This window comes from Kogia breviceps, chromosome 7 (genome assembly GCF_026419965.1).
Source record: "Kogia breviceps isolate mKogBre1 chromosome 7, mKogBre1 haplotype 1, whole genome shotgun sequence".
In the NCBI taxonomy this organism is placed as follows: domain Eukaryota; kingdom Metazoa; phylum Chordata; class Mammalia; order Artiodactyla; family Physeteridae; genus Kogia; species Kogia breviceps.
The window spans coordinates 72,683,541-72,706,518 of NC_081316.1; the positions used below are offsets into that span (position 1 = coordinate 72,683,541).

The 22,978-nt window shown below is 36.2% G+C and overlaps 1 protein-coding gene across 1 annotated transcript in view; it reads right to left on the bottom strand.

The window, feature by feature from the left end:
• The window catches only part of ARHGAP42 (Rho GTPase activating protein 42), a 289,337-nt gene that overhangs the window by 37,055 nt on the left and 229,304 nt on the right, over positions 1-22,978 (bottom strand). Inside the window, exons 9-12 of the mRNA XM_059070720.2 lie at positions 19,150-19,250; positions 17,316-17,425; positions 14,922-15,000; positions 13,494-13,533 (exon numbers count right to left, since the gene is read on the bottom strand). Of these exons, the coding sequence (XP_058926703.1) occupies positions 13,494-13,533; positions 14,922-15,000; positions 17,316-17,425; positions 19,150-19,250 (330 nt within the window). The remainder of the gene's footprint in view (positions 1-13,493; positions 13,534-14,921; positions 15,001-17,315; positions 17,426-19,149; positions 19,251-22,978) is intronic.

Here is a 22,978-nt window from a genome sequence, read left to right on the forward strand (position 1 = left end):
TTTAAAGGTCGCCCCAGCCAATGAGTTTAAAGGTCGCCCCGTTTACCCAATCATTGTGAAACTCCAAATATACCCACCCTATAAGTGAATAAACCTATAAAATGTGTGTGATTCCGCTTTTACGGGTTCCTCTTCGGCCTCCTGCGTGAGGACCAAGGAACCCCGGTGCACCAGCTCCTAATAAACCTCTTGCGTGTTGCAACGACTCTCGACTCTTGGTGGTTCTTGGGCGAGCTGGGATCCCTCGGAGACCGTTCAGGTCTAACAGTTCTTTGGAGGGAAGTCAGAGACGAACACATTCGGTAAAGGAAACCCTTCCACCTTCCAAAGCCATGAAGGGGTTACTACACTTAGTATGCTAACGCTAATGAAAATTCAGCAAAAACAGGTCCCTATAGCTTAAAAAAGAAAAACTGGGAACTCCTTAATGTTCAAATGAGAAGTCTGTGGAAGGGGTTCTTACTAAATAACATCACACCATTAAAAGCTGATAATTTATCCTGATTCTTTCTTTAGTGGAGGGCAAGTACTCCTGCTGCAGCGGTAGAGAGGGGAGCATATCCATCTGTCTGAAGTACGAACTACTGAATCAGGGCTCAGTGCCTGGCCCAGAGCAGGCAGACAACACGTGCTTACTGATCCATTGCTGGCTAGTTATTGGTTTGTAGCTGGCTTGCTCAAATACCCTCTCTGGCTTCTACAAGGGTTAGAGCTTATCAGCTAACAGGAGTTGCTTTTGTCAACTCCTCTCCAGGGCTCTTACTCCAGCCCAGTATCTCACTGTAGAGAGGACCAGAATACAACTACCACAAATTCCCAGGAATTGAAATCCTACAATATTAATGATACCTGGCCTTTGGGGGTAAAGAACTTAATTTATTCAATCAAAAGTTAAATAGAAACATTCTTATTTCCCTCTGGCAACTATTCAGGGCTAAAGTTTTTATTGAAACTCAAGTAAAGTTTCTATAAGGCAGTTTAGCAGCACAAAAGCTATTAATCTCAACAGAATTCAAAAAGCCATGAGGAGAAAAACAAGAAAGAATTGTTTTCCATGCAGCTAACAAAGCAAAAGTCCTTGTACCTTCAATTTCCTAGTAATTAAAAACCCAGCATGTCCTTACAGATGTAATCTACTTGGCCTTACAACACATTCTCAGGGTTGACAAAACAAAGCAGCACTTGTCTTTAATTTCCAATTCACATTTCTAGTCTGCCATTTCAGATTAAAAGGCCCCTATCACAGACAACTAATATCATACTATATGTGGCTTGAAAGAAACAGGAAAAGAAGATGAGTGCATTTAATGGCGTTTGTGGTTCCCACAGGACATTTTCTCTTTTCCCTAAAGGTAGCAGTTAACTCTCCAAAGCCCCGGCCCAAACTATTTTCTCTTTCTGCTATGTCCATGAAGAAGACTTGAGCTCTGACCCTCTTCTTGGGTCTCAGTGATGGAAACAGAACTGTATTTGCTCAGTGGCCTTCGGGAGAAGAACTGAGCTATCTAAATAGCAGTAGGAATTGCCAAAACATTTGTGACATATGGCGTTTGCCAAGGATAAGAATTAGTTCACTTTTTCTGTTTGTTGCTGGGGAGAATACATTCCCTGGGCACACATGGGAAAAGCCACTGAAGCACAGAGTGGTAGAAATTTGGAGTTGTTGGGAAATTATAAAATTATCTTCCAGTCCAATCCCTTTGATTTTGTACATGAGAACTGAATGTTAGGAGACTTTACCACTACCCAGCTGAGTAGTGACTTTTAATAGCAGAAACATCATTTGAAAGAACTTCCTTTTTCTTATTCACAATGATTGGAATAAAATAGTTCCAAAATGGAGTATCTTTGAATTGAATTGCATGAGAACTAGAAACCTTTCCTTTCGCAATTCCCAATTTCTCCAGACTTAGGGCAGAGGGACCAGATGAAAAGCCACCAAATCAAATGTATGTGTGAGTGGGGACAAGGCTCAGGGCATCAAGAGACAATGCCAGAGAAAGCAAGCCTAGGAAAAAAAGGCAACTGCCTCTGTCCCTGTTAACAACTAGTCCCATGATGAAAGTCTCACGACAAAATTATCTGTCTCAAGACAGATAATTTGCTTCTTTGAAAAATGAGCTCAAATGGTGGAATTATATTTTCAATGGCACGGCTTGAGGAACAGTTTAGTTCTAATCTTTTTTTTTTTTTTTTTTTTTTTTTTAGTTCTAATCTTAATTGAGTGATAATCTGTGTAGTAAGTACTCTCAAAATAAATCCATTACCAAAGTCCTATAATTTCAAGAAAAGGATATTGTGGTATATTTTACAACCAGAAAAGTATCTGTGGATTTAATATCCTGTAACTGACCAATGCTCTAGCTTTTTAACTTGATGCTTTTTTCATAAAGACGAGTCAAATCTTCCTTCTCTACTAAAATATGCTAGTCTCATTTACAGCATCTACATTCTGAAAATGGTAAATTAAGAATAACCACAAAGTAGGGAGACTTTTTCAGGTTAGGCTTGTAAAGAGTCTCATTACAGTCACAGCATAGTTTCACTCTCCATTGAACAGCATATGTTCTCTGTATATTCACAGTATGGCCCTATTTTAGGACACTAGATAGTTCTTCATCTGTCTGTTGCTTTTAGGGTTTTCAGTGAAAGCACAGACTACTCCCAATTGCTGACATTCAAAACAGTTTTTTATCTGAGTTTTATATTTTACCATCCTAAGCTTGATTGTTATCTTCCACAGTTCAAAAACACAAATGCCCAGCAAAACTGAGTTTCCAAAGGATAACAGGAATAATTTAAGATAAGTAGAATCCATCTGAATTACCAAGGCTATAAAGAAGCACTTCTCAAGATGGCAAATGAATCAAGGCTGGTACTGGTTTCAAATACCAACTGTGAGAGAAGTTACAGACTAAAATTGACATAACGCTACCTTGGGGGAGAGAGTCAAGTGTCAAAACGGGACACAGATCTCAGAAAACAAAAGGATGTGTAGAAAAATGATGGAAGAGGCAAACATAAAGAAGACACAAGCTGCTGAACTCATAACATGATGAACTCGCATGATTTATTCAAGATCAGAGAAAGAGCTTTGAGAACTTCACAATCACTGGCATATAATTTTGAACTGAAACAAATAAAATTCTGGACCTATTACTAGGAAGAAAAGATGTTGCTACTCTTAATAGGATCAAGTGCTTGAATCTGGAATACTGTTTAGCATAAAGATATGTCCTAGGAGTCAATAAATCACTGGAAAAATGGTGGCTTATAAGACACATGATAAAAGAGAAACGGGTAAAATTACAGCCTGAGGAAGAGATTCAAAAGTCCATTAATAAATTTTAGGCCTTGATATAGTAGATTGTTCAAAATTATATGCAAAAAGATTAAATTCTGAGGACTTGGAAAGGCACTACATTGCACGTTGGATTGAAAATGTTTAGAAAGCCTCCCTCATGCAAATTGGCAATACCAAAATGTCCACCCCACAGCAAGGGGGAGCTTAGTTGTAGAAGGTGAAATCAATCCTGTACCTCTACTAGTCAGAGTTTCTTTTATTGGCGGCATATGCCATAGTCTTGATTTTGAAAACAGAGTACTGATTCTGTTCAGGTAAGCAAATACGAATCTCCAAGAATGTGTAAAAACAACCCAAAACAAGTGTAATTTTGGATAACTTGGCTTTATACCAATGTAGCAAGACCTTTTGAAATGACTACGCAATTTCACATGTAACTTTTTAGAACATTTAGAATACTTTAAAAGATGTTATTTTCTGCATTTATAAGCAAATTTACTAGACTACAAAAGATGCCTCGTGTTTAGGAAGATTATATTTTGCCAGAATCACAAATTTGTCTCATTAGGGTGTTGAGTTTGAGAGAATGAAATTTACTAGTTTTGTATTTATAATTTGACATGTCTGTAGAAGCTTGATTGATTAAATGTATAAGTGGGAGAATTTTATCAAATTTATGGAAAAATAAAGAAGTGAAAATGACTTATTTTTAAAATTAGTACATTTATAAATAAGAGCTGTATGTTGATTAAAATAGGATAAAAGAAAAATTATGGCTTAAGACAAAAAAATAAAACTCAAAAATAGGTTTAAGATTTATAACTTCAACGACTACCTATTAATAGAGCAAAGGTAATTTAAAGATTCTATTCATGATCAAAATCTCCCCCTGGGCAATAAAGTCCTAGTGGCACTGAGTAAGAATAAGAGCAAATATGTGCTGAGCACACATCTCAGGGAAGGCCTGCATGGAGAACTATGGAAAAGAGATGGAATCTGTCACCAGGAGTTCAGGGAACTGGGTGGAAAACTGATACATCATATCAAGAGCCAGAATGTGATAAATCATACAAACACATGGACTCTCAGACACCTCTGAAACACGTACCAATTTATAATTACACATGGTGGCATAGTGATGTTTCAGGTGCCTAAGACTAAAGGAAAGCTGATTTCCAGAAGAGTGAGTCTTTACTACGAGAAGCCCAAACTCCCTCCATCACAGCATAAGTACATTTGATAACTTTCTCACTCAAATTACTTAGTTATGATAAAAACCCTAGTTCCAAGGTGCATTAAGTATCAAATATATTCTGATTGACTTGACCACGTCCCCATTCAAAAGCTCTATTCAATATCATATATATATATATTCATTTGTTTTTCAGGAAGGATTTGTCCTTGAGTAGGTTCATTTGAATTTGAAAGGACTATCTTTATACTGGATAGGAACAATGAAACCAATGTTAGAAAACACATTTCAAACTCTACTCAAATGCAAATTACACAACAGATTACTTTTTAGGTAATTGTTTAGAATGAACATTCAGTACTTACAAACCTCTTATCGGTTGGTTAGTGTTTCCCTGATTAGATAAAAGTGGGCAATGAAAGATTTTATATTAATCACTCTGATTGGCAAAAAAGAAAGGAACACAAGAATAAAAACTGGAAATATTATTTTAACTCTTTAACATTAAAGGTATTTTAAATTATGCATTTTCTTTTGATAATTTCTGAAATGAATCACTAGGAAGCATTTCATCCAGATAAAATGATAGGCTTTTGCATACACTCAATATTTATTATTTTCAAATGAGTGCTTTCCCAGTTTTTATTGTTACTCCATTCTAACTTGTATTTTAATAATAATCCAAAAGTCAGGCTTATTAAGGCTGTTTTAAAAATAAATTTAGACATCATGAAAGTCAATTGAGTTAAATAAAATTTGAAAGTGCTTTAAAGGATATACACATAACCTTAGAAACATATAAAATTTGATTTTAAATTTCAAATAATTTGACTATGTAAATTACATATGAAGATACCCTAAACTAACCAAAGATTAAAGGTGGCAGATGACTAAAAAGGATTCAGAATATGATGGAAAATACATAAAATGTGTTCATTCAGAATGGTTTGACACAAATTCAATAATAATACAGCCACAACATGTTTTCCTACATATCCCAAGTGTTATGACAATGTCCTTATACTTCACAATCTTGGGCACAATCTCCTAAAATTAGCAGTGTTCATATCTTCAGTTTTGTAAATTGGAGCAGAGAAAATAAGATAAAGAAAGCCTCTATTGCCATTAAAAAAAAAAAATCAAACTAAATATCAATTGTCTCAAATCTCTTTCTGGGATAAAGCAGGGTACATACTTATAAGTAATAAACACCAAATAAATAAAATGATTTTGGTTACTATAAAGCCCAGTAGTTAGTGGTTTTAACATGAGAAAATTTGAATGAAAATTTCAAATTTGCTGAGTACCATCAGATCAAAGGTGTACTGCTATGATTTTTCCAGAGTTAACTTTTAATATCACATAATACCTCTGTGATAAAAATAACTACATGATGGGTGTTGGTTTAAGATGCCAGCATAGGAAGATCCTGAATTCACCTCCTCCCATGGACACACCAAATCTACAACTACATATGGATCTGAAAAAGACCTGAAAACTAGCTAAACAGCACCTCCACAACAAAGGATAAAAGGACCACATCAAGATGGGTAGGAGAGTCAGAAGCGCAGTCTAACCAAAAACCTCACCTCTGGCATAGCAACCCACAAGCACAAGGGATCTCACAAATATGGAACTTCTCCCTGAGGAGCTAGGGGTTCGTGCCCCACATCAGGTACCCCAACCCTTATAACCTGCACTGGAGAAATGAGTGCCCAATACTTTTGGCTTTGAAAACCAACAAAAGGATGTGGGGACAGAAAAGTTTGCTCTTAAAGGGCTCACGTGCAGACTCATTCACCTCAGGACCCAGTGCAAAAACAAGTTTGAAAAGTTCCTAGACCATACATGAAGGAGATTCATTAGCTAAGATTAAAGGGTCTACAGAGGTCTTTGGGACTTTCTCCTGGGACAGAGGTGCTGGTGAGCACCATTTTTGTGCTCTCACTCCACACTGCTAGAGTTAAAGGACTTGACTTGCCTCCACGCTCTCCTCTGGTCCCACTGAAGCCAGGGGGTCTTACCCCACCCTCACGTGTCCCTGTAGTTCTGCTGCAGCCCGTTATCTCACACTGCCCCCATGTGTTCCTGTGGCCTTGGCAGGAGATAGATGGGCCCCAGGCTGAGCAGCTGGAGTTTGTCCTCTATGGACAGATACTCCAAGATGAAGACAATAAAAGGAGGGAGAAGAAGCTGAGCCCTGCCCCAATAAGAAATAAAGAGACCACATATTCTTCATTCTTGAAGTCAAGGAGACCTTCCTGACTATACATGCACAGAAAGGCTCCTTGGAGGTCAAAAGGGAGGGGGTGTCACTCCATAGTAAGTGATGTCAACCTACCCATAGGCCTCTTCGCTAGAATCCATCTTGGCTAAGAGATGTAAGCACACACACGGGAGGACCTTGAGATAAACCAAATACGGATTCAGAGCCAGGCAAAACAAGATGATTGGCCAGAAGAAATGCCCCGTATAAGTGATTCAAACTACCAAGAGGGTGCGACTCTCTCTGCGTCTGCCTGAGTCTATTCACATGTACCTTTTTGCCTCCTAATAAACACTTTACTTGTTTCACTACTTTCTGTTTCTTTGTGGGAATTCAAGGCCAGGGGCCTTGTCACTGGCCACTGTCCCTCATGGTCTAGTGGCTAGGATTCAGCACTCTCACTGCCATGGCCTGACTTCAATCTCTGGTTGGGCCACCGAAATTCTGCTTCAAGCTGCTGCAGGCTGAGGCCACCCAAGATCAGCCTCACTGTGACCATCATGTGCTTCTGCAGCACCACTGCAGCCAGCAGTCCCACCCCAGGCTCTCCTGTGGCCCACTGAAGCCAGCAGGCACGTGCATTCCACGTACGAGACAGCCCTTGAGAACCTGGCTATGGTGTCCAGGGAAGCTTGCATTTCTGGGCCTTATGGCTCTGAAATAATTGAGGAGACAGTTCATGGTATGGAACTACCCCTAAGACACTGACAGCATACTGAAACACACCCCCAGACTTCCTGTGAAAAAGCCCTATTTACTTGTCCCAGAGCTTAAGCCTGAGGGGAAGGCTTCAAGTTTACCACACATCTAGAAGCTATGGAGGAGCTCTCGGGGAATATAAACGGGGGGATGCCACCTTTGCACTATCCTTTGGCCTCGTGACAGATCACCTGTACCTCCCAGAGAGGAGTTTATGCACTCATTTGGAGCCCTGTCTTTTGCAACTGTCACCAAGGGGACACCTCCAAATCCCCTGGTCTTGAGGCCAGTAGGGAGTTACAACCATATATGTGTTCTTTAAAAGCTGCTACCTGAGGGTCTTCATTCCAAACAGCCTGAAACTAGGTATGGAATTAGATCCCTCCCTTTGGAACACTGATAGGTCTTGGCACAACCTCTGGGACTTATCAAGAAAAAAAATTAAACTGCTTAGATAATTACAAATGTTCCAGAGACAACAAGCAGTTAGGGCAGGGTTGAAAAATCAGGTTCATCTCCTACACAGGGCCACTCCTCCAAGACTGGGAGAGGTAACTGTATTGCCTAATATGTAGAAACAAACAAAGAGAGATAAGCAAAATGAGAAAACAGAGGAATATATCCCAAACAAAAGAAAAGATAAAAATCCAGTAAAAAAAACTCTTGCTGAAATGGAGGTAATTTATCTGCTAAAGAGTTTAAAGTAATGGACATAGAGATGCTCGCTGATCTCTTGGAAGAAAAGATGAACACAATGAGAACTTTCACAAAGAGATAGAAAATAAAAGTAAGTACCAAAAATAAATCACAGAGCTGAAGAATACTGTAACTGAAAAGAAAAATACACTAGAGGGTTTCAATAGCAGACTAGATGAAGCAGAAAGGATCAGCAACCTGGAAGACAGGACAGTGGAATTCATCCTAACAGATCAGAAGGAAAAAAAGAAAAAACGATTACTTAAGAGACCTATGGTGCAACATCAAGAGGAATAACATTCTCATTGTAGGGGTCGCAGAAAGAGAATAGAGAGAAAAAGGGGAAGAAAATTTATATGAAGAAATAATGGCTAAAAACATCCCTAATTGGGGGAAAAAAACAGACATTGAAGTCTAGGAAGCACAGAGAATTCCAAATAAGATGAAACCAAAGGGATACAAAACAAGCACATTATAATTAAAATGTCAAAAATTAAAGACAAGGAGAGAATCATAAAAGAAGCAAGAGAAAAACAACTTGTTACATATAAAGGAAGCCCCATAAGATTAACAGCTGATCTTTCAGCAAAAAATTTGAAGTCCAGAAGGGAATGGCACAATATATTCAAAGTGTTGAAAAGAAAAAACTTTCAACCAAAAATATTCTACAGGCAAGGTTATCATTCAGAACCGAAGGAGAGATAAAGAGTTTTCTACAGAAGCAAAAGCTAAAGGAGATCATCAACACTAAATCTGCCTTACAAGAAATGTTAAAGGGACTTCAAGACGAAAAGAAAGGGTATTAAATAGTAACAAGAAAACATAAAAAAGTCAAAATCTCATGGGTAAAGGCAAATATATAGTAAAGTTAGTGGATTAACCATTTATAAAGCTAGTATAAATGTTAAAAGACAAAAGTGGTAAAGTTAACTGTAACTACAATAATTAAGGGATACAAAAACAAGATGTAAATGTAACATCAAAAACAAAATGAGGGTGGGAGAAGTAAAAATGTACAGTTTTTAGAATGTGTCCAAACTTAAGTTGCTATCAGCTTATAACAGAGTACCACACACACACACGCGCGCGCACACACACACACACACACACACGCAGTTTTTCTATATATGAACTTCATGGAAACCACAAACCAAAAACTTATAGTAGATACACTAAAGATAATGAGAAAGAAATCTATACACAACATGAAAGAAAGTCATCAAACCACAAAGGAAGAGAGCAAGAAAAGAAAGAAAGGAACAGAGAAGAACTATAAAACAGCCTGAAAACAAGCTGCAAAATAGCAATAAGTACATACTTGTTAATAACTACTTTAAATTTAAATGGACAAAATTCTCCAATCAAAAGACATAGAGTGGCTGAATGGATTAATAAACAAGACACAATTATATGTTGCCTACAAGAGATTCAGTTCAGATCTAAGGACACAAGCAGGCTGAAAGTGAAGGGATGAAAAAAGAAAAGGAAACAAAACAAAAACAAAAGGAAACTGGTGTAGCTATACTTATATCAGACAAAACAGACTTTAAAACAAAGACTGTAATAAAAGACAAAGAAGGGCATTACAGAATGATAAAGGAGTCAATCCAACAAGAGGTTATAACATTTTAAAATATATATGAAACAACAGAGGCACACCTTAATATAGAAAGCAGATATTATCAGATCTAAGGGGAGAACCCAACAGCAATACAATAATAGTAGGGGACTTTAACACCCTACTTCCATCAATGGACAGATCATCCAGACAGAAAATAAGGAAACACTGGCCTTAAACAGCATATTAGAACAGATATACTTAATAGACACATATAGAACATACCATCCAAAAGCAGCAGAATACACATTCTTCTCAAGTGCACATGGAACATTCTCCAGGATAGATTACATTTTATGTCACAAAACAAATCTCAATAAATTTAAGAAGACTGAAATCATATAAAACATCTTTTACAACCACAATGGTATGAAACTAGACCTACAAGAAGAAAACTGGAAAAATCACAAATACGTGGTGATTAAATAACATGCTACTGAACAACCAATGGATCAATGAAGAAATCCGAGGGGAAATCAATAAATAATATAAACAATGAAAATGGAAATACAACATTCCAAAATCTATGGGACAAAGCAAAAGCAGTTGTAACAAGGAAGTTTGTAGCAATACAGGCCTACCTAAAGAAAAAAGACAAATCTCAAACAATCTAACTTTAAACCTAAAGTAAGTAGAAAAAGAAGAATGAAGTCCAAAGGTAGTAGAAGGAAAGAAATAATAAAGATCAGTGTGAAAATAAATAAAACAGAGACTAAAAAAATATTTTAAAAATCAATGAAACCAAGAGCTAGTTCTTCAAAAAGATAAACAAAATGGACAAATCTTTAGCTAAACTAACGGAGAATAAAAGAGAGAGGGCTCAAATAAGTAAAGTCGAAAATGAAAGAGGAGGAATTACAACCGATACCAGAGAAATACAAAGGATCATGAGAGACTACTAAGTACAATTATATGCCAACAAATTGGATAATGTAGAATATAGAAACATATCATCTTCCAAGACTTAATTATAAAGAAATAAAATATCTGAATAGACTGATTATTAGTAAAGAGATTGCAAAAAAATCCCAACAAACAAAAGTACAGGATCAGAGAGTGTCACCTATGGATTCTATCAAACATCCAAAGATTAAATACCTATCCTTCTCAAACTCATCCAAAAATTGAAGAAGAGGGAACATTTCCAAACTCATTTTATGAGGGCAGCATTATCCTGATACCAAAATCAGACAAGGGCACCACAAAAAAGAAAATTATAGGCCGATACCCCTGATGAAAATAGATGTAAAAATCTTCAACAAAATATTAGCAAACTGAATTCAACAATATATAAAAAGAAACATACAACATTATCAAGTGAGACTTATTCCAAGGATGCAAGGCTAGTTCAACATCCACAAATCAATAAACATGATACATACATTTACAAAATGAAGGATAAAAATCATATGATCATTTCCATAGATGCAGAGAAAGCATTTTACAAAATTCAACTTCCAATTACGATAAAAACTCTCAACACAGTGGGTATAGAAGGAACATACATTGACATAATAAAGGCCATATATGACAAGTCCACAGGTAATATCACATTCAATGGTGAAAAGCTAAAAGCTTTTGCTTTAAGATTAAGAACTAGAGAAGGATGTCAACTCTCACTACTTTTATTCAACATAATATTGGAAGTCCTAGACACAGAAATTAGGCTAAAAAAAAAAAAAAAGAAAAGGAATCCCAATTGGAAAGGAAGAAGAAAAAAATGTCACTATTTGCAGATGACATGATACTGCATAGAGAAAACAAACTATAGACTCCACCAAAAAACCTCTTAGAACTAATAAATAAATTCAGTAAATTTGCAGGATAGAAAATCAATATACAGAAATCTGTTGCATTTTTATACACTAATTACAAAATATCAGAAAAGGTAACTAAGAAAACAATCCCATTTACACTGCATCAAAAAGAGTAAAATACCTAGTAATAAATTTAACCAAGGAGGTGAAAGATGTACATTGAAAACTCTAAGACACTGATGAAAGAAATTTAAGATTACACAAACAAATGGAAAGGTATAGCATGTTTATGAATTGGAAAAATGAGTATCATTAAAATGACTGTACTACCCAAGGCAATCTGTGGATTCAATGCAATCCCTATCATTTATCACAGAAGTAGAACTAATAATTCTAAAATTGTATGGAACCATGAAAGACCCTGAATAGACAAAAGAATCATGAGAAAAACAAACCCAAAAAAAGTCAAAAAAAAAAAAAAAAAAGCTGAAGGTATCAAACTCCCTGATTTCAAACTAAACTATAAAGTTATAGTAATCAACACAGTATGGTATTGGCATAAAAACAGATGCATAAATCAATGGAACAGAGTAGAGGGCCCAGAAATAAACCCACATATATATGAATAAATAATTTATGACAAAGGAGTCAAGAATATACAGTGGGAAAAAGAGAGTCTCTTCAATAAATGGTGCTGGGAAAACTGGAAAGACACATGCAAAGAAATGAATCTAGACCACTATCTTATTCCACACAAAAAAATCAACTCAAAATGGATTAAAACTTAAAATAGTCCTGAATCCATAAAACTTTTAGAAGAAAACATAGGCAATAAGCGCCTTGATATCAGTGTTGGCATGGAATTTTTGAATCTGACCCCAAAAGCAAAGGCAACAAAAGCAAAAATAAACAAGTGAGACTACATCAAACAGAAAAGCACAGCAAAGGAAACCATCAGCAAAATGTAGTGGTGACCTACTACATGGGAGAAAATATTTGGAAATCATATATGATAAGGAGTTAATATCCAAAATATATAAAGAATTCAAACAACTCAATAGCAAAAAACAATTTGATTAAAAAATGGGCAGAGGATCTATGTAGATATTTTTTCCAAAACACATACAGATAGCCCACAGGCACATGAAAAGATGTTCAACACCACTAATCATCAGAGAAATGTAAATCAAAGCCTCAATTAAATATCACCTCCCACCTGCTATAATGGTTATCATCTAAAAGACAAGAAATAACAAGTTTTGTAGAGGATGTGGAGAGAAGAGAAACTCTGTACACTATTGGTGGGAAAGTATATTGGCGTAGCCACTATGGAAAATTTTACAAAGGTACTTCAAAGTTTAAAAACAGAGCCACCATATGATCCAGCTATTCTACTTCTGGGTATTTATCCAAAGAAAATGAAAACACTAATTCAAAAAGATATATCCACTGCTATGTTCATTGCAGCATTATTTACAATAGCCAAGATATGGATATAACCTAAATTTCCATAGGTAGAGGACTGGATAAAGAAGACATGCTATATATACACAGTGGACTACTACTCAGCCATAAAAAAGGAAACTGCCATTTGCAAGAACATGGAGGGACCTCAAAGGCATTATGCTAAGTGAAATAAGTCAGAGAAAGACAAATACCATATGATTTTACTTATATGTGGAATATACAAAATAGAACAAACAAAGAAAATGAAACTAAACTCAGATATAGAGAACAGATTCATGGTTATCAGAAGGGAAGGGGGTTGGAGGGTGGGTGAAATGGGTGAAGGGGGACAATTGTATGGTGACAGATGGTACTAGACTTATTGCAGTAATCACTTCACAATGTATACAAAGATTAAATTACTGTGTTGTACACCTGAAACTAATATGTTATGGTACGTCAACTAAAAAAAAATCTATGTGATAACATTTGAAATAATTATTAAAATGACTTACTTTCTTCTTTCTTGCTAATAATCGCAGGCAGAGTATAAATCTAAAAAACAAAGGAAGTCAGTCAGTTACTTGCAATTAATGACCCAGCACAGAAGATAACCAGGGTGATATTGGTACAATGATACACAAAGGGAGTGTCTTGATTTCAAGGTCTTACAACTACTGTGTCCATAATGGCATCTCCCAATCCGACTTCCAATCTTGCCTCCCACTCCTTTCCATCCCCGGCTGTCCTTCCCTGGGCAAAGTGTTACCTCTTTTCCTCTGATCTAAGCATCTCATTCTATTCTCCAACATGATGCATAATTTCCCTTCTTCAGGAAGTATCTCATGATGGATTTCACCTGATTGTTCCTTCCTTAAATTATCTGCTTATTGCTTTTTTCTCAGTGTGTACAATCCGAACTTGTACTTGTTGAGCTATCACACTGTCTTCTAAATTTCTTCTAGGTCAGGGCTTGCCCCTCAATTGTTAGTGGTAAAGAACAAAGTTCCTTTGTTTTTAATTTTTAATCTGTCACTGACTGATATTTTTATAAATTACAATAAAATTTAAAGGTAATACACATAATAAAGAACAGGTGCAGAGTCCAAATTTTTTATTATTAAATTCAACAGATGTAAAATGACTTCTCATTGCTATAAAATTTTCCAGATGCTTAATCATAATCTCTGCACTCATCTTATTGTAGCCTGGTAACGGTTTGTAGGATGGACTTAGTCTGGGCATCACACTTTGTGTAGCTCTGTTGTTGCATAGGTACTTTTCAGAAGAATGGTCACAGGTTCTCTGCCATTTAAAAGATAGTTTTCAAGGGACAGGCTGGTGCATCTGCTCTGTGTGCTCATCCCTCTAATCATTTATTGCAGTGTTCTTCACAAAAGTCATCAATGATTTATTCCCTTTTTTATATAAGCCTCCCTGATAATTTTAAGTAAATTATGTCAACATCAAAATAACTATTATAAAAATGGGGATCTGGATAGAGGGAAAATGTCAAGCCACAAACAGTTTTAGCAAAGAAGACTTTTAAACAATGGTCTAGGACCAGGATTAGTTCTTTCTCTGAAACTTGTTCATCATGCTGATCATAAAACCTAGCACAGGCCTTGCAGAGTGAGCACTCAAGAATTATTAACTAAATAAAATAATCTAATCAATGTAGCCAAATTAATGATTAGAAATAATTTTTTTAAAGTAATTTTAGGGTTTAAATTAGTCCTGGAAGTCCCCTGGGGAAACGAATTCAGAAGTTGGTGTTATATGCCAGTGATACAACACTAGGAAAACAGTTAAGAGTCTCTACTCCTCTGATTTGCTATTTTAATATTTTCAAATACATTATAGACATATAAATTTTTTTTCAGATGTACTTTGCAATTATTACAACAATAAAATCTAAATTATAGAATATGTCATATTCCTACCGGTTCCTTCCCATCCATGGCTTCAAGCCAGAGTTTCCGATTAGCTTCTGAAAAGGCTTGCAATGTAATGATTCCATGCCTATTAAAAATATTTTATATATTCAATTTACTACTTTTATGCCTTTAGACATTTATTATTTTTAAAAAATTCTTAGCTAACTTTAAAAGTAAAATTTGAAGAAAAAGCAGGAAAGAGAAAAAAAAATGAAAAGAGAGAAAAGAAGATAGGAAAGAGAAGAAAAAAGAAGGAATTTAAAAAATGAAATCAATCTGTTTTAGGTATAAGACTATCTGAAGGAGCTTAGGCTCAAACTATTTCCCCTGAAATGACCAAAAAGGATGAAAAGCTACATTCACAGAAGTTCAAAAGCACCAAAACATTCCACAGTATGAAAATGATTAAGATTATGACCCAACATGGTACAACTAGTCACTAAAAATAATTACAATGAGTATATAGCAATATGGAAAGCCTTATACTATAACTAATCAATTATTAAGAAGACACTAAAACCAAAGTGTTTACATATACCATGATCACAATATTATAATTAATACATATAAAAACAACTCTCTCCCATGCATCCATTCTGAGACAGCTACTTGAGGATGTGCTTCAAGAAAAGAGCAAGCAAAAGGAGGAAGGAAACCAATATAAGAGAGAGAAAAATAGAAAATTCAGAAAAAAGTGTAATTAATCTAATTAACTGTGCAGGCTGTCCATAAGATAAACAGAAAACTAGAGGGTTCTGTGAAAAGGTACATGAGGAAGGAAACTTCATTTAAATATTGTGTGGTTAAAAGCCTGGAGTGAGTTATAACTGTGATAAAGACATATATCTCTATGTAAACAGGAAAACAGCTTGTTAGACTGATAGGAAAAGGGAAAATGTATTATAAAGATCAAGGTAATTTCATCTTGGAGAATTTAAGCCAGTGTAAAACACAAATAATAACAACAATCAATACTTGTTGGATGTTTATTATGTGCCAAGCACTGTGTTATAAGTATGTCTCCTTTATTATCTCATTTATTCCTAATAACAATGATGTGGGTACTGATTATCCTTGTTTTACAGATGAAACAACTAAAGCACAGAGTTTAACAGTGTGGTCCAAGGATATATCTAGAAAGTGTCGAAAAAAAGTAAAGAGAAATCACTAACATGTTGGTATTTATCTACATAGAAAAACCAGAAGTTCCTACCACAAAACTATTAAAACCAAGAGTTCAACAATTGTGCTGGATATAGACTGATATATAAAAAAAATTAATAGCCTTTCTCTATGGCAATCTTAACCATAAAACCAAAAAAGAGTTTCTACTAAAGAATTTTATTCAAAATTTAAATAAAAAGAATATACCCAAAAACAAATCTGAAAAAAATATATATGTAAAGGATATGTAAAATCCTTGGTAGAGTTCAACCCACCATTGATTAATTTATTGAAATTTAATAACTTTAATGGAACTCCAGTCAAAAATCCCAAAGGATGTTTTGGAGAGAAAGGGAAACTTAATAAGCAGATCTAAAGCATAAGAACACAGGGCCAAAATAGCTAACACTATTTTAAAGAAGCATAAGAACAAGGCCATGCCCTACTAAATAGTTAACAAGCTATCGTACATAAGCTATAGTATGTAACAGTGTATATAGTATGTCAGGGTATATATACAGTGTACACACACACACACACACACACACACAAAGCTAGAGATATTCAGAAAAGAATGGTGGTAATGCAGGGGAAGAAAAATAGATTATGGAATGCAACAGAGATCAAGAAATATACTCCTCCTTATTTTGTTTCTATTCTACTTGTATTGAAACAATAAAGGAACAGAGCTAAATAATTCCACTAGATGATAAGCTTGAATGCACAACCTTTACGTCTCTCCCAATATTCTGTGGCTAAGAATGCCCAGAACAGTGTTGTGTACATGGTAGGCACTGATTTTCACTGGCTAAAGGAAGCTTATGGAATTTGCAGTTGTGTCTTATTATTCCTTGGGAACAAGCCACTAGATTTCAAAACTATACAAAAAGGCTGACCCAGGAGCCATGAACAATGTCATCAGGTTCTTTCATTTTGATGGGGACCTCAGTCCACAATATGCACTTTCCCCTAAGGCAGTCATCTTTATTGATTTTCCAGATTCTTCTCTGAGTGATGTTACCCTTTGGTAGCACTCTGTGTCTGATTTGTTTTTTTGAAAGCATCATGCAATACTTATTTGTTGAATAAACAAGTGAAAGAATGAAATAAACATATATATTATCTTTAAAAAAGAGACTGAAAACAAGCACTTTATGCTGTTTCATATTTATATCTATACATAGAAAGAAGCAAACAATTTAGATTATTAAAAAATGTAAAGTGAAAAGTTCAAACCTTTCGACTACTTCTATGTCAAAGCAGAATCGTTTATCAATTGAATCTGTCTTTCGTCGGATACAGGATTTTAATTTAAACATTTCTGGTGAGCTAGTAACAAGGCCATTCTGAAACAAGAAGTGGAGCACATTACTGACATGATGACAAGGTGAACTGAAATATATTAAATATACCACCTAAAGTTTCCATATTAAAATGACAACTTAGAGTACAGTTTATGTATAAAGATCATAATCACACCCTGTTTCTATAAATACAAAGACTTCTGCCTAATGTTAACTGCCCAACTGTAATACACCAAACCATTTATGAATAAATTAATCACATATACATGTTTTATTCAAAGAATTCTGTGACATGCCTGTCTAGTACCCTTCAACATATTTACTTATAATGTCAAATTATACTATAATGTGTGTGTGTGTGTGTGTGTGTGTGTGTGTGTGTGTGTGTGTGTATTGGAGCCATAGAGTATTAAACGATAGCTGGCTCATAACCTCAAGAGAGCTACCAAAATAATAAAGTTCTAGTAGATACTTGCTATAATGCTATTACTATCATGCATACCACGTGATTCCCCTGCTGGTAACCAACTAGTAGTCTGTTGCTAAAACTAAACTAAACCTCTTTTGACAGGATCCAACATAGGCTCAATTCATAATTCTCTGCTATACCTGAAATGCCAGTCAATTTTAAGGGGAATATTTACCTAATGCCTGGTTAATTCTATTGTCTCTAGTTGCAAATCTCTCTTATTAATAGAACTCTGGCTTGGTCTATTTATTATTAGCTCACTGACTGTCACATAAACTGACTTTTGGGCAATATCTTTTCTTATGAAACTTTCAGAGTAGAAACTAGGCATGATTATAGCATTTAATAACTTCTGGTGAGGGTAGCAATCTAAGGTTTCTTTTTCTCTGGTATGTTCTCCTTTATTTTATGTCTCTTACTTTGAATTATTAGACTCTAATGAATGCACAAGCACAATAAGTTTCAGCTGATGTATTTGAGTATGTGTCTAAGTTAGATCAACATTTACCTCTGCCATGATCTACACCACAAATTAGCTGAGTAAGTCACTTACTTTCTATTGTCTTTATTTTCTAATCAGGTAAAATGAGGCTAGCCTAAATAATCTTTAGGATAACTCCCAGCTCTAGGATTCTTAGATGACGGTTCATTTATTTAATTCACAGGTCCAATTGTTTGCCATATTCATATCTTAACTCACAAAAAGAGTGTACACTACATGCAATAAAGGCGTTGTATTCTGTAGCACTTCCTCATATAAGGTACACTTTGTTCTGTACTGTTCACTACCCATGCGAGACATTCAGTGACTGATTTACTTTAGGGGTAAATAAGCACTGATTGATTTCTTCTGAGAAACTTTGTTGGCCAGCATTTCAGTAAGTAGTACACAGTGCAGAAAAGGAAGTGGCATGCAGGGGCAAACCCGGGCTCCTACAAGAGACCACCTGGAAGAAAGATGCAGACGCCGTGAGCCTGGACCAGCCACTGACAGTCTCTATGGGCTGCTGGCCAACCAACAATGCAAACAACTCTGCTGCCAGGGATAGGAGATGACACCTCCCAAGGTGTCCCTACATTTAATATAACTGCTTATAAACATTCCATGGACAAAATAAAAGAAAAATCCTGGCCACTCTTTTTAAGTCTTCAAGGTCACTAAAGTGAGAGAAAAATTTTTGACTTCTAAATTTTTTAAAATTGTGAGCACGTCTATTCAAAAAATAAGCACACATGATTTTTGTTTTGCTTGCATTACTTAAATAACAAGTTCAATTAAAAAACAAAAACAACTCACCATTTTCCCACTGGATTTCATTTCTGAAACACTCATTGTAAATGTTTTACTTCCCTTATCATATGTACAATAATGTTTAATCCATGTAAAACCAAGTGGTCCTAGTGTAAGGAAACAAACATTACAGATTGTTAATAATGATCTGTATCTAAGTTTGTACAGTTTTCCATGCTATGAAACACAACTGAGTATTTCCATAGACCACGCAAGTTGGGAATGTTTACTGTGAATGAGAAAGGCTAGTCTGGAGCAAGAGTGGTGTAGGGTAGAGTGTCTTGCAGCCAAAAAACTTGGCTTTATTTACAGTACCGACACTCTGTAAACTCAGGAGTTACTTTAGATCTGAATTTCAGTTATCTCATCTGTACAAGTGGTATACTTGCATCCTGTAGGGGTAGGAAGAATGAGAAATGACAGTCTGAGGTACTGTAACAGGTCTCCTTACTTATATCTTTGACGTCTATTTTTGAAACTGCTAGAAATACTCTGCTAAAAATTTAGCCAGGTCATTTCACCCCTTTGTTCAAAACCCTCCAGTCGTTTCCCACATTACCCCACATAAAAACCAAAGGCCCCACATGATCTGCTCCTCAGTGTTGATCTCACTGCCTTTTGCCTCATATACTCTACTCCAGCTACACTGGCCCCCTTGCTGATCTCGGACTCAGTGAATGCATTTCTACCCCAGGGCATTTGCACTTAACTGGACTACTTTTCCTTCAGAGAGCTGCATGACAATGTCCCTTCTTTCAGGTCTTTTCCTAAATGTCACCTTTATAAAATGGCCTTTTCTGTAGAGATAGCTAATATCACAACACCCTCACCGTAATATTTCTTATCTCTCTTTCTTGTTTTAACTTTATTTCTTCACTTTACCACTGATACGACTAACATTTTACTAATTCACCCAATTTATTGTCTGTCTCCATCACTAAGGCTCTATGAGAACAGGAAAAAGTGATGTTCTGCTGACTAGTATATTCTTAATCCTTAAAACAGGGCCAGACATACAGTTGTTCCTCAATAAAGATTTGATAAATGAATGAAGGAATGAATCACTCATCTTTCTCTAAGATTTTACTGACAATAGAGTTATTTCCTCTTAATACTAATCTGAAAAAAGTGAATTCAAATTACTCTTTAAAATGAAAATAATTTCTACCATTTATATTAAAAGCTGTATACGTAAACTGCTCACTTTCTTTTTCCCCATAAACACAATCTTGCTGTGGTGTGCAACCCTTTCCCACAGTGTGCCACTTAATCATCCAGTAGTCTTAAAAACTGCTTAATGCTGCTTCACCAGGGCACAGGGATATACCATAAGTTCAATTTTTTCACGACCCAGGTAGAAGACCTTCAGCTTTTCCCCAGGGAAGACAATTATCCTGCACCCAAATGCCGTAGAGGGCTGAGTGGGTTGAAAATGGAGTTTGTTTCCTATAGCTTCTTCATGTAGGGTCCCATCTGGTTTAACACCTGGATCTCTCTAGCAACAATTATGTACAACGTTATTGCTGGCTTGGTTTTACAACCATATATCCCAAAGCAAGAAACTGAATTGTAAAAATGCACCACTTGAGAAAAGTGTTTCATGAGCTGTTTGAATTTTTTTTCTATAATAATAGTGCCCTTGGTGTCATGTTTAGCTTTAATACTTAAACCACTCCAGATTTTAAAATCATGGGATGCAGCTATATACTTGATAATCACAAAGGATTACTGCAATTGACTTCAATTCTGTTTGGGGACCATTTCACACTATAATACTTAACAATACTTGTTGATAACTCTGTTACATGTGGTATAAAACACTTACAGGCTTAGAGCTGATTAGTGGAAAGTGGCTGGATAGAAATCCTTATAGTGATTTTACTACTTAGGAAGCGATTTATGAAGCAATATTAACTGTAATTTTTTTTTTTTTTTTTTTCAGTACACGGGCCTCTCACTGTTGTGGCCTCTCCCGTTGCGGAGCACAGGCTCCGGACACGCAGGCTCAGCAGCCATGGCTCACGGGCCCAGCCGCTCCGCGGCACGTGGGATCTTCCCGGACCGGGGCACAAACCCGTGTCCCCTGCATCGGCAGGTGGACTCTCAACCACTGCGCCACCAGGGAAGCCCCTTAACTGTAATTTTTAAATAAAGTGGCTGCAACACTCTGATGACATTTTAGACCCAAGGTGTTTTTTCCTGCCTCCATCTTAAGTTCAGAACCTCATGCGTGCGGCACACACACGCTGCTTTCTTTAAAGTTGCCTGGCACCAGGCCAGGGCAGACGTTCTTAGGCAAGCAATTCTGAAGTCCCTAAAAAAAACGTCTGGGTAAATAGAATTTATTATAGCTCTAAAGTTGCAAAACAAAACAAGTTTATCTTACCCAGTGATCATCTGAGGTTGCTGAGATGATGTCTGTGGAATGGGAGGGAATTAACATTCACTGAATACCTACTAAGTGCCAACATTTTATCTAGGAACTTTTAAAGTCAGACATTATAAAGTACATTTTACATAAAGGAAAATAAAGCTTAGGAGCTGCAGATGGTGTTACTTTCTTCATCAATAGGACACGTGATTGGAGTTGTTCTTTTCAGAGGAATGATATTTTTCAGGAGTTGTCTTAAGAATTAAATGAGACAAATATAAATTACACAGAATAGTAAGGGCTCCTAGAAGCACAGTGGTATTATTATGCACCACTACTGATAACAGAGACATTTTACATACAGTATCTCTAATTCCTGCAATATTATTATGAGATAGATATAAATATCCCTCTTTTATAAATGAGGAGACTGAGCTCAGAAAGTTGCCTACCCAGAATCACCCAGTTAACAGGCAGCATAAAATTCCAACATAGTTCTGTCTGACTCTGGACCCCATGCTCTTCCTGGTTAAACTGGAGTCTACTAGAACGTAATTTAATGTTTGCCTAGAGGTGGGTAACATACAAACCACATATCCAGATAAAGTGGAATGCTATGTCTAAACAGAAATAATCTGTTACCACCCCATTACATCCATCTCCATTTATCACTCAATTTACAGCTCTGATATTTATTACTGATAACTGGTTGCTAGTTGTGTGAGTTAATCTTGTGCCTTCCACTACAGAATAAACACCCTGAAGCCATATTCTTCATCTCATTTTCTGTTCCCCACAGGACTTATTCAGTGATAGCAAGAGTACAATCAATATGTCTTAGTGAACTGGTCAGATTTTCTTAATATAAATGCTTTCAAAGATTCCAAGTAGAAAGGGGCTTTGAATACTTGTCCCTTATAGAAAAATAATTCCAACAGCATATAAATCCATTCATTTTTTTCTTTTTAAATCCCTAGGCAAGGGGAAGAGGGGTGAATGGTAAGGGGGTATTAAAGGAGGGAGGAATTATATTGGGGCATAAGAACACTTTTGAAGGTGATGAATATATTCATTATGTTGATTGTGGTGATGGCTTCACAGGTGCATACATATGGCAGAACTGATCAAACTGTACTTTTTAAATATGTGCGATTTGATGTATGCCAAGTGTACCTCGCTAAAGCTACAAAAATAACACAGGCAGATATAGAGAAAAATGGAGATGGAAGCTGTTGTGGGAGCAGGAGCTCCTCTAAAAATAGAGGAGCCCAACTGTGAGAGCCTCGAATGCCATGCATGGCCAGGGCCATCACAGGAGAGGCACAACCAAGCAAGCACTGCAGGGAGCTGCTGGAAGCTCTCTGAGGATGCTCTGAGATGGACAAGCCTGGAGCTGAAAAGAGAACAGGTAGGAGGTCACCGCAAGACTGTGGAGATGGAGAGAAGGTGTGGGTTCAAAGTTAA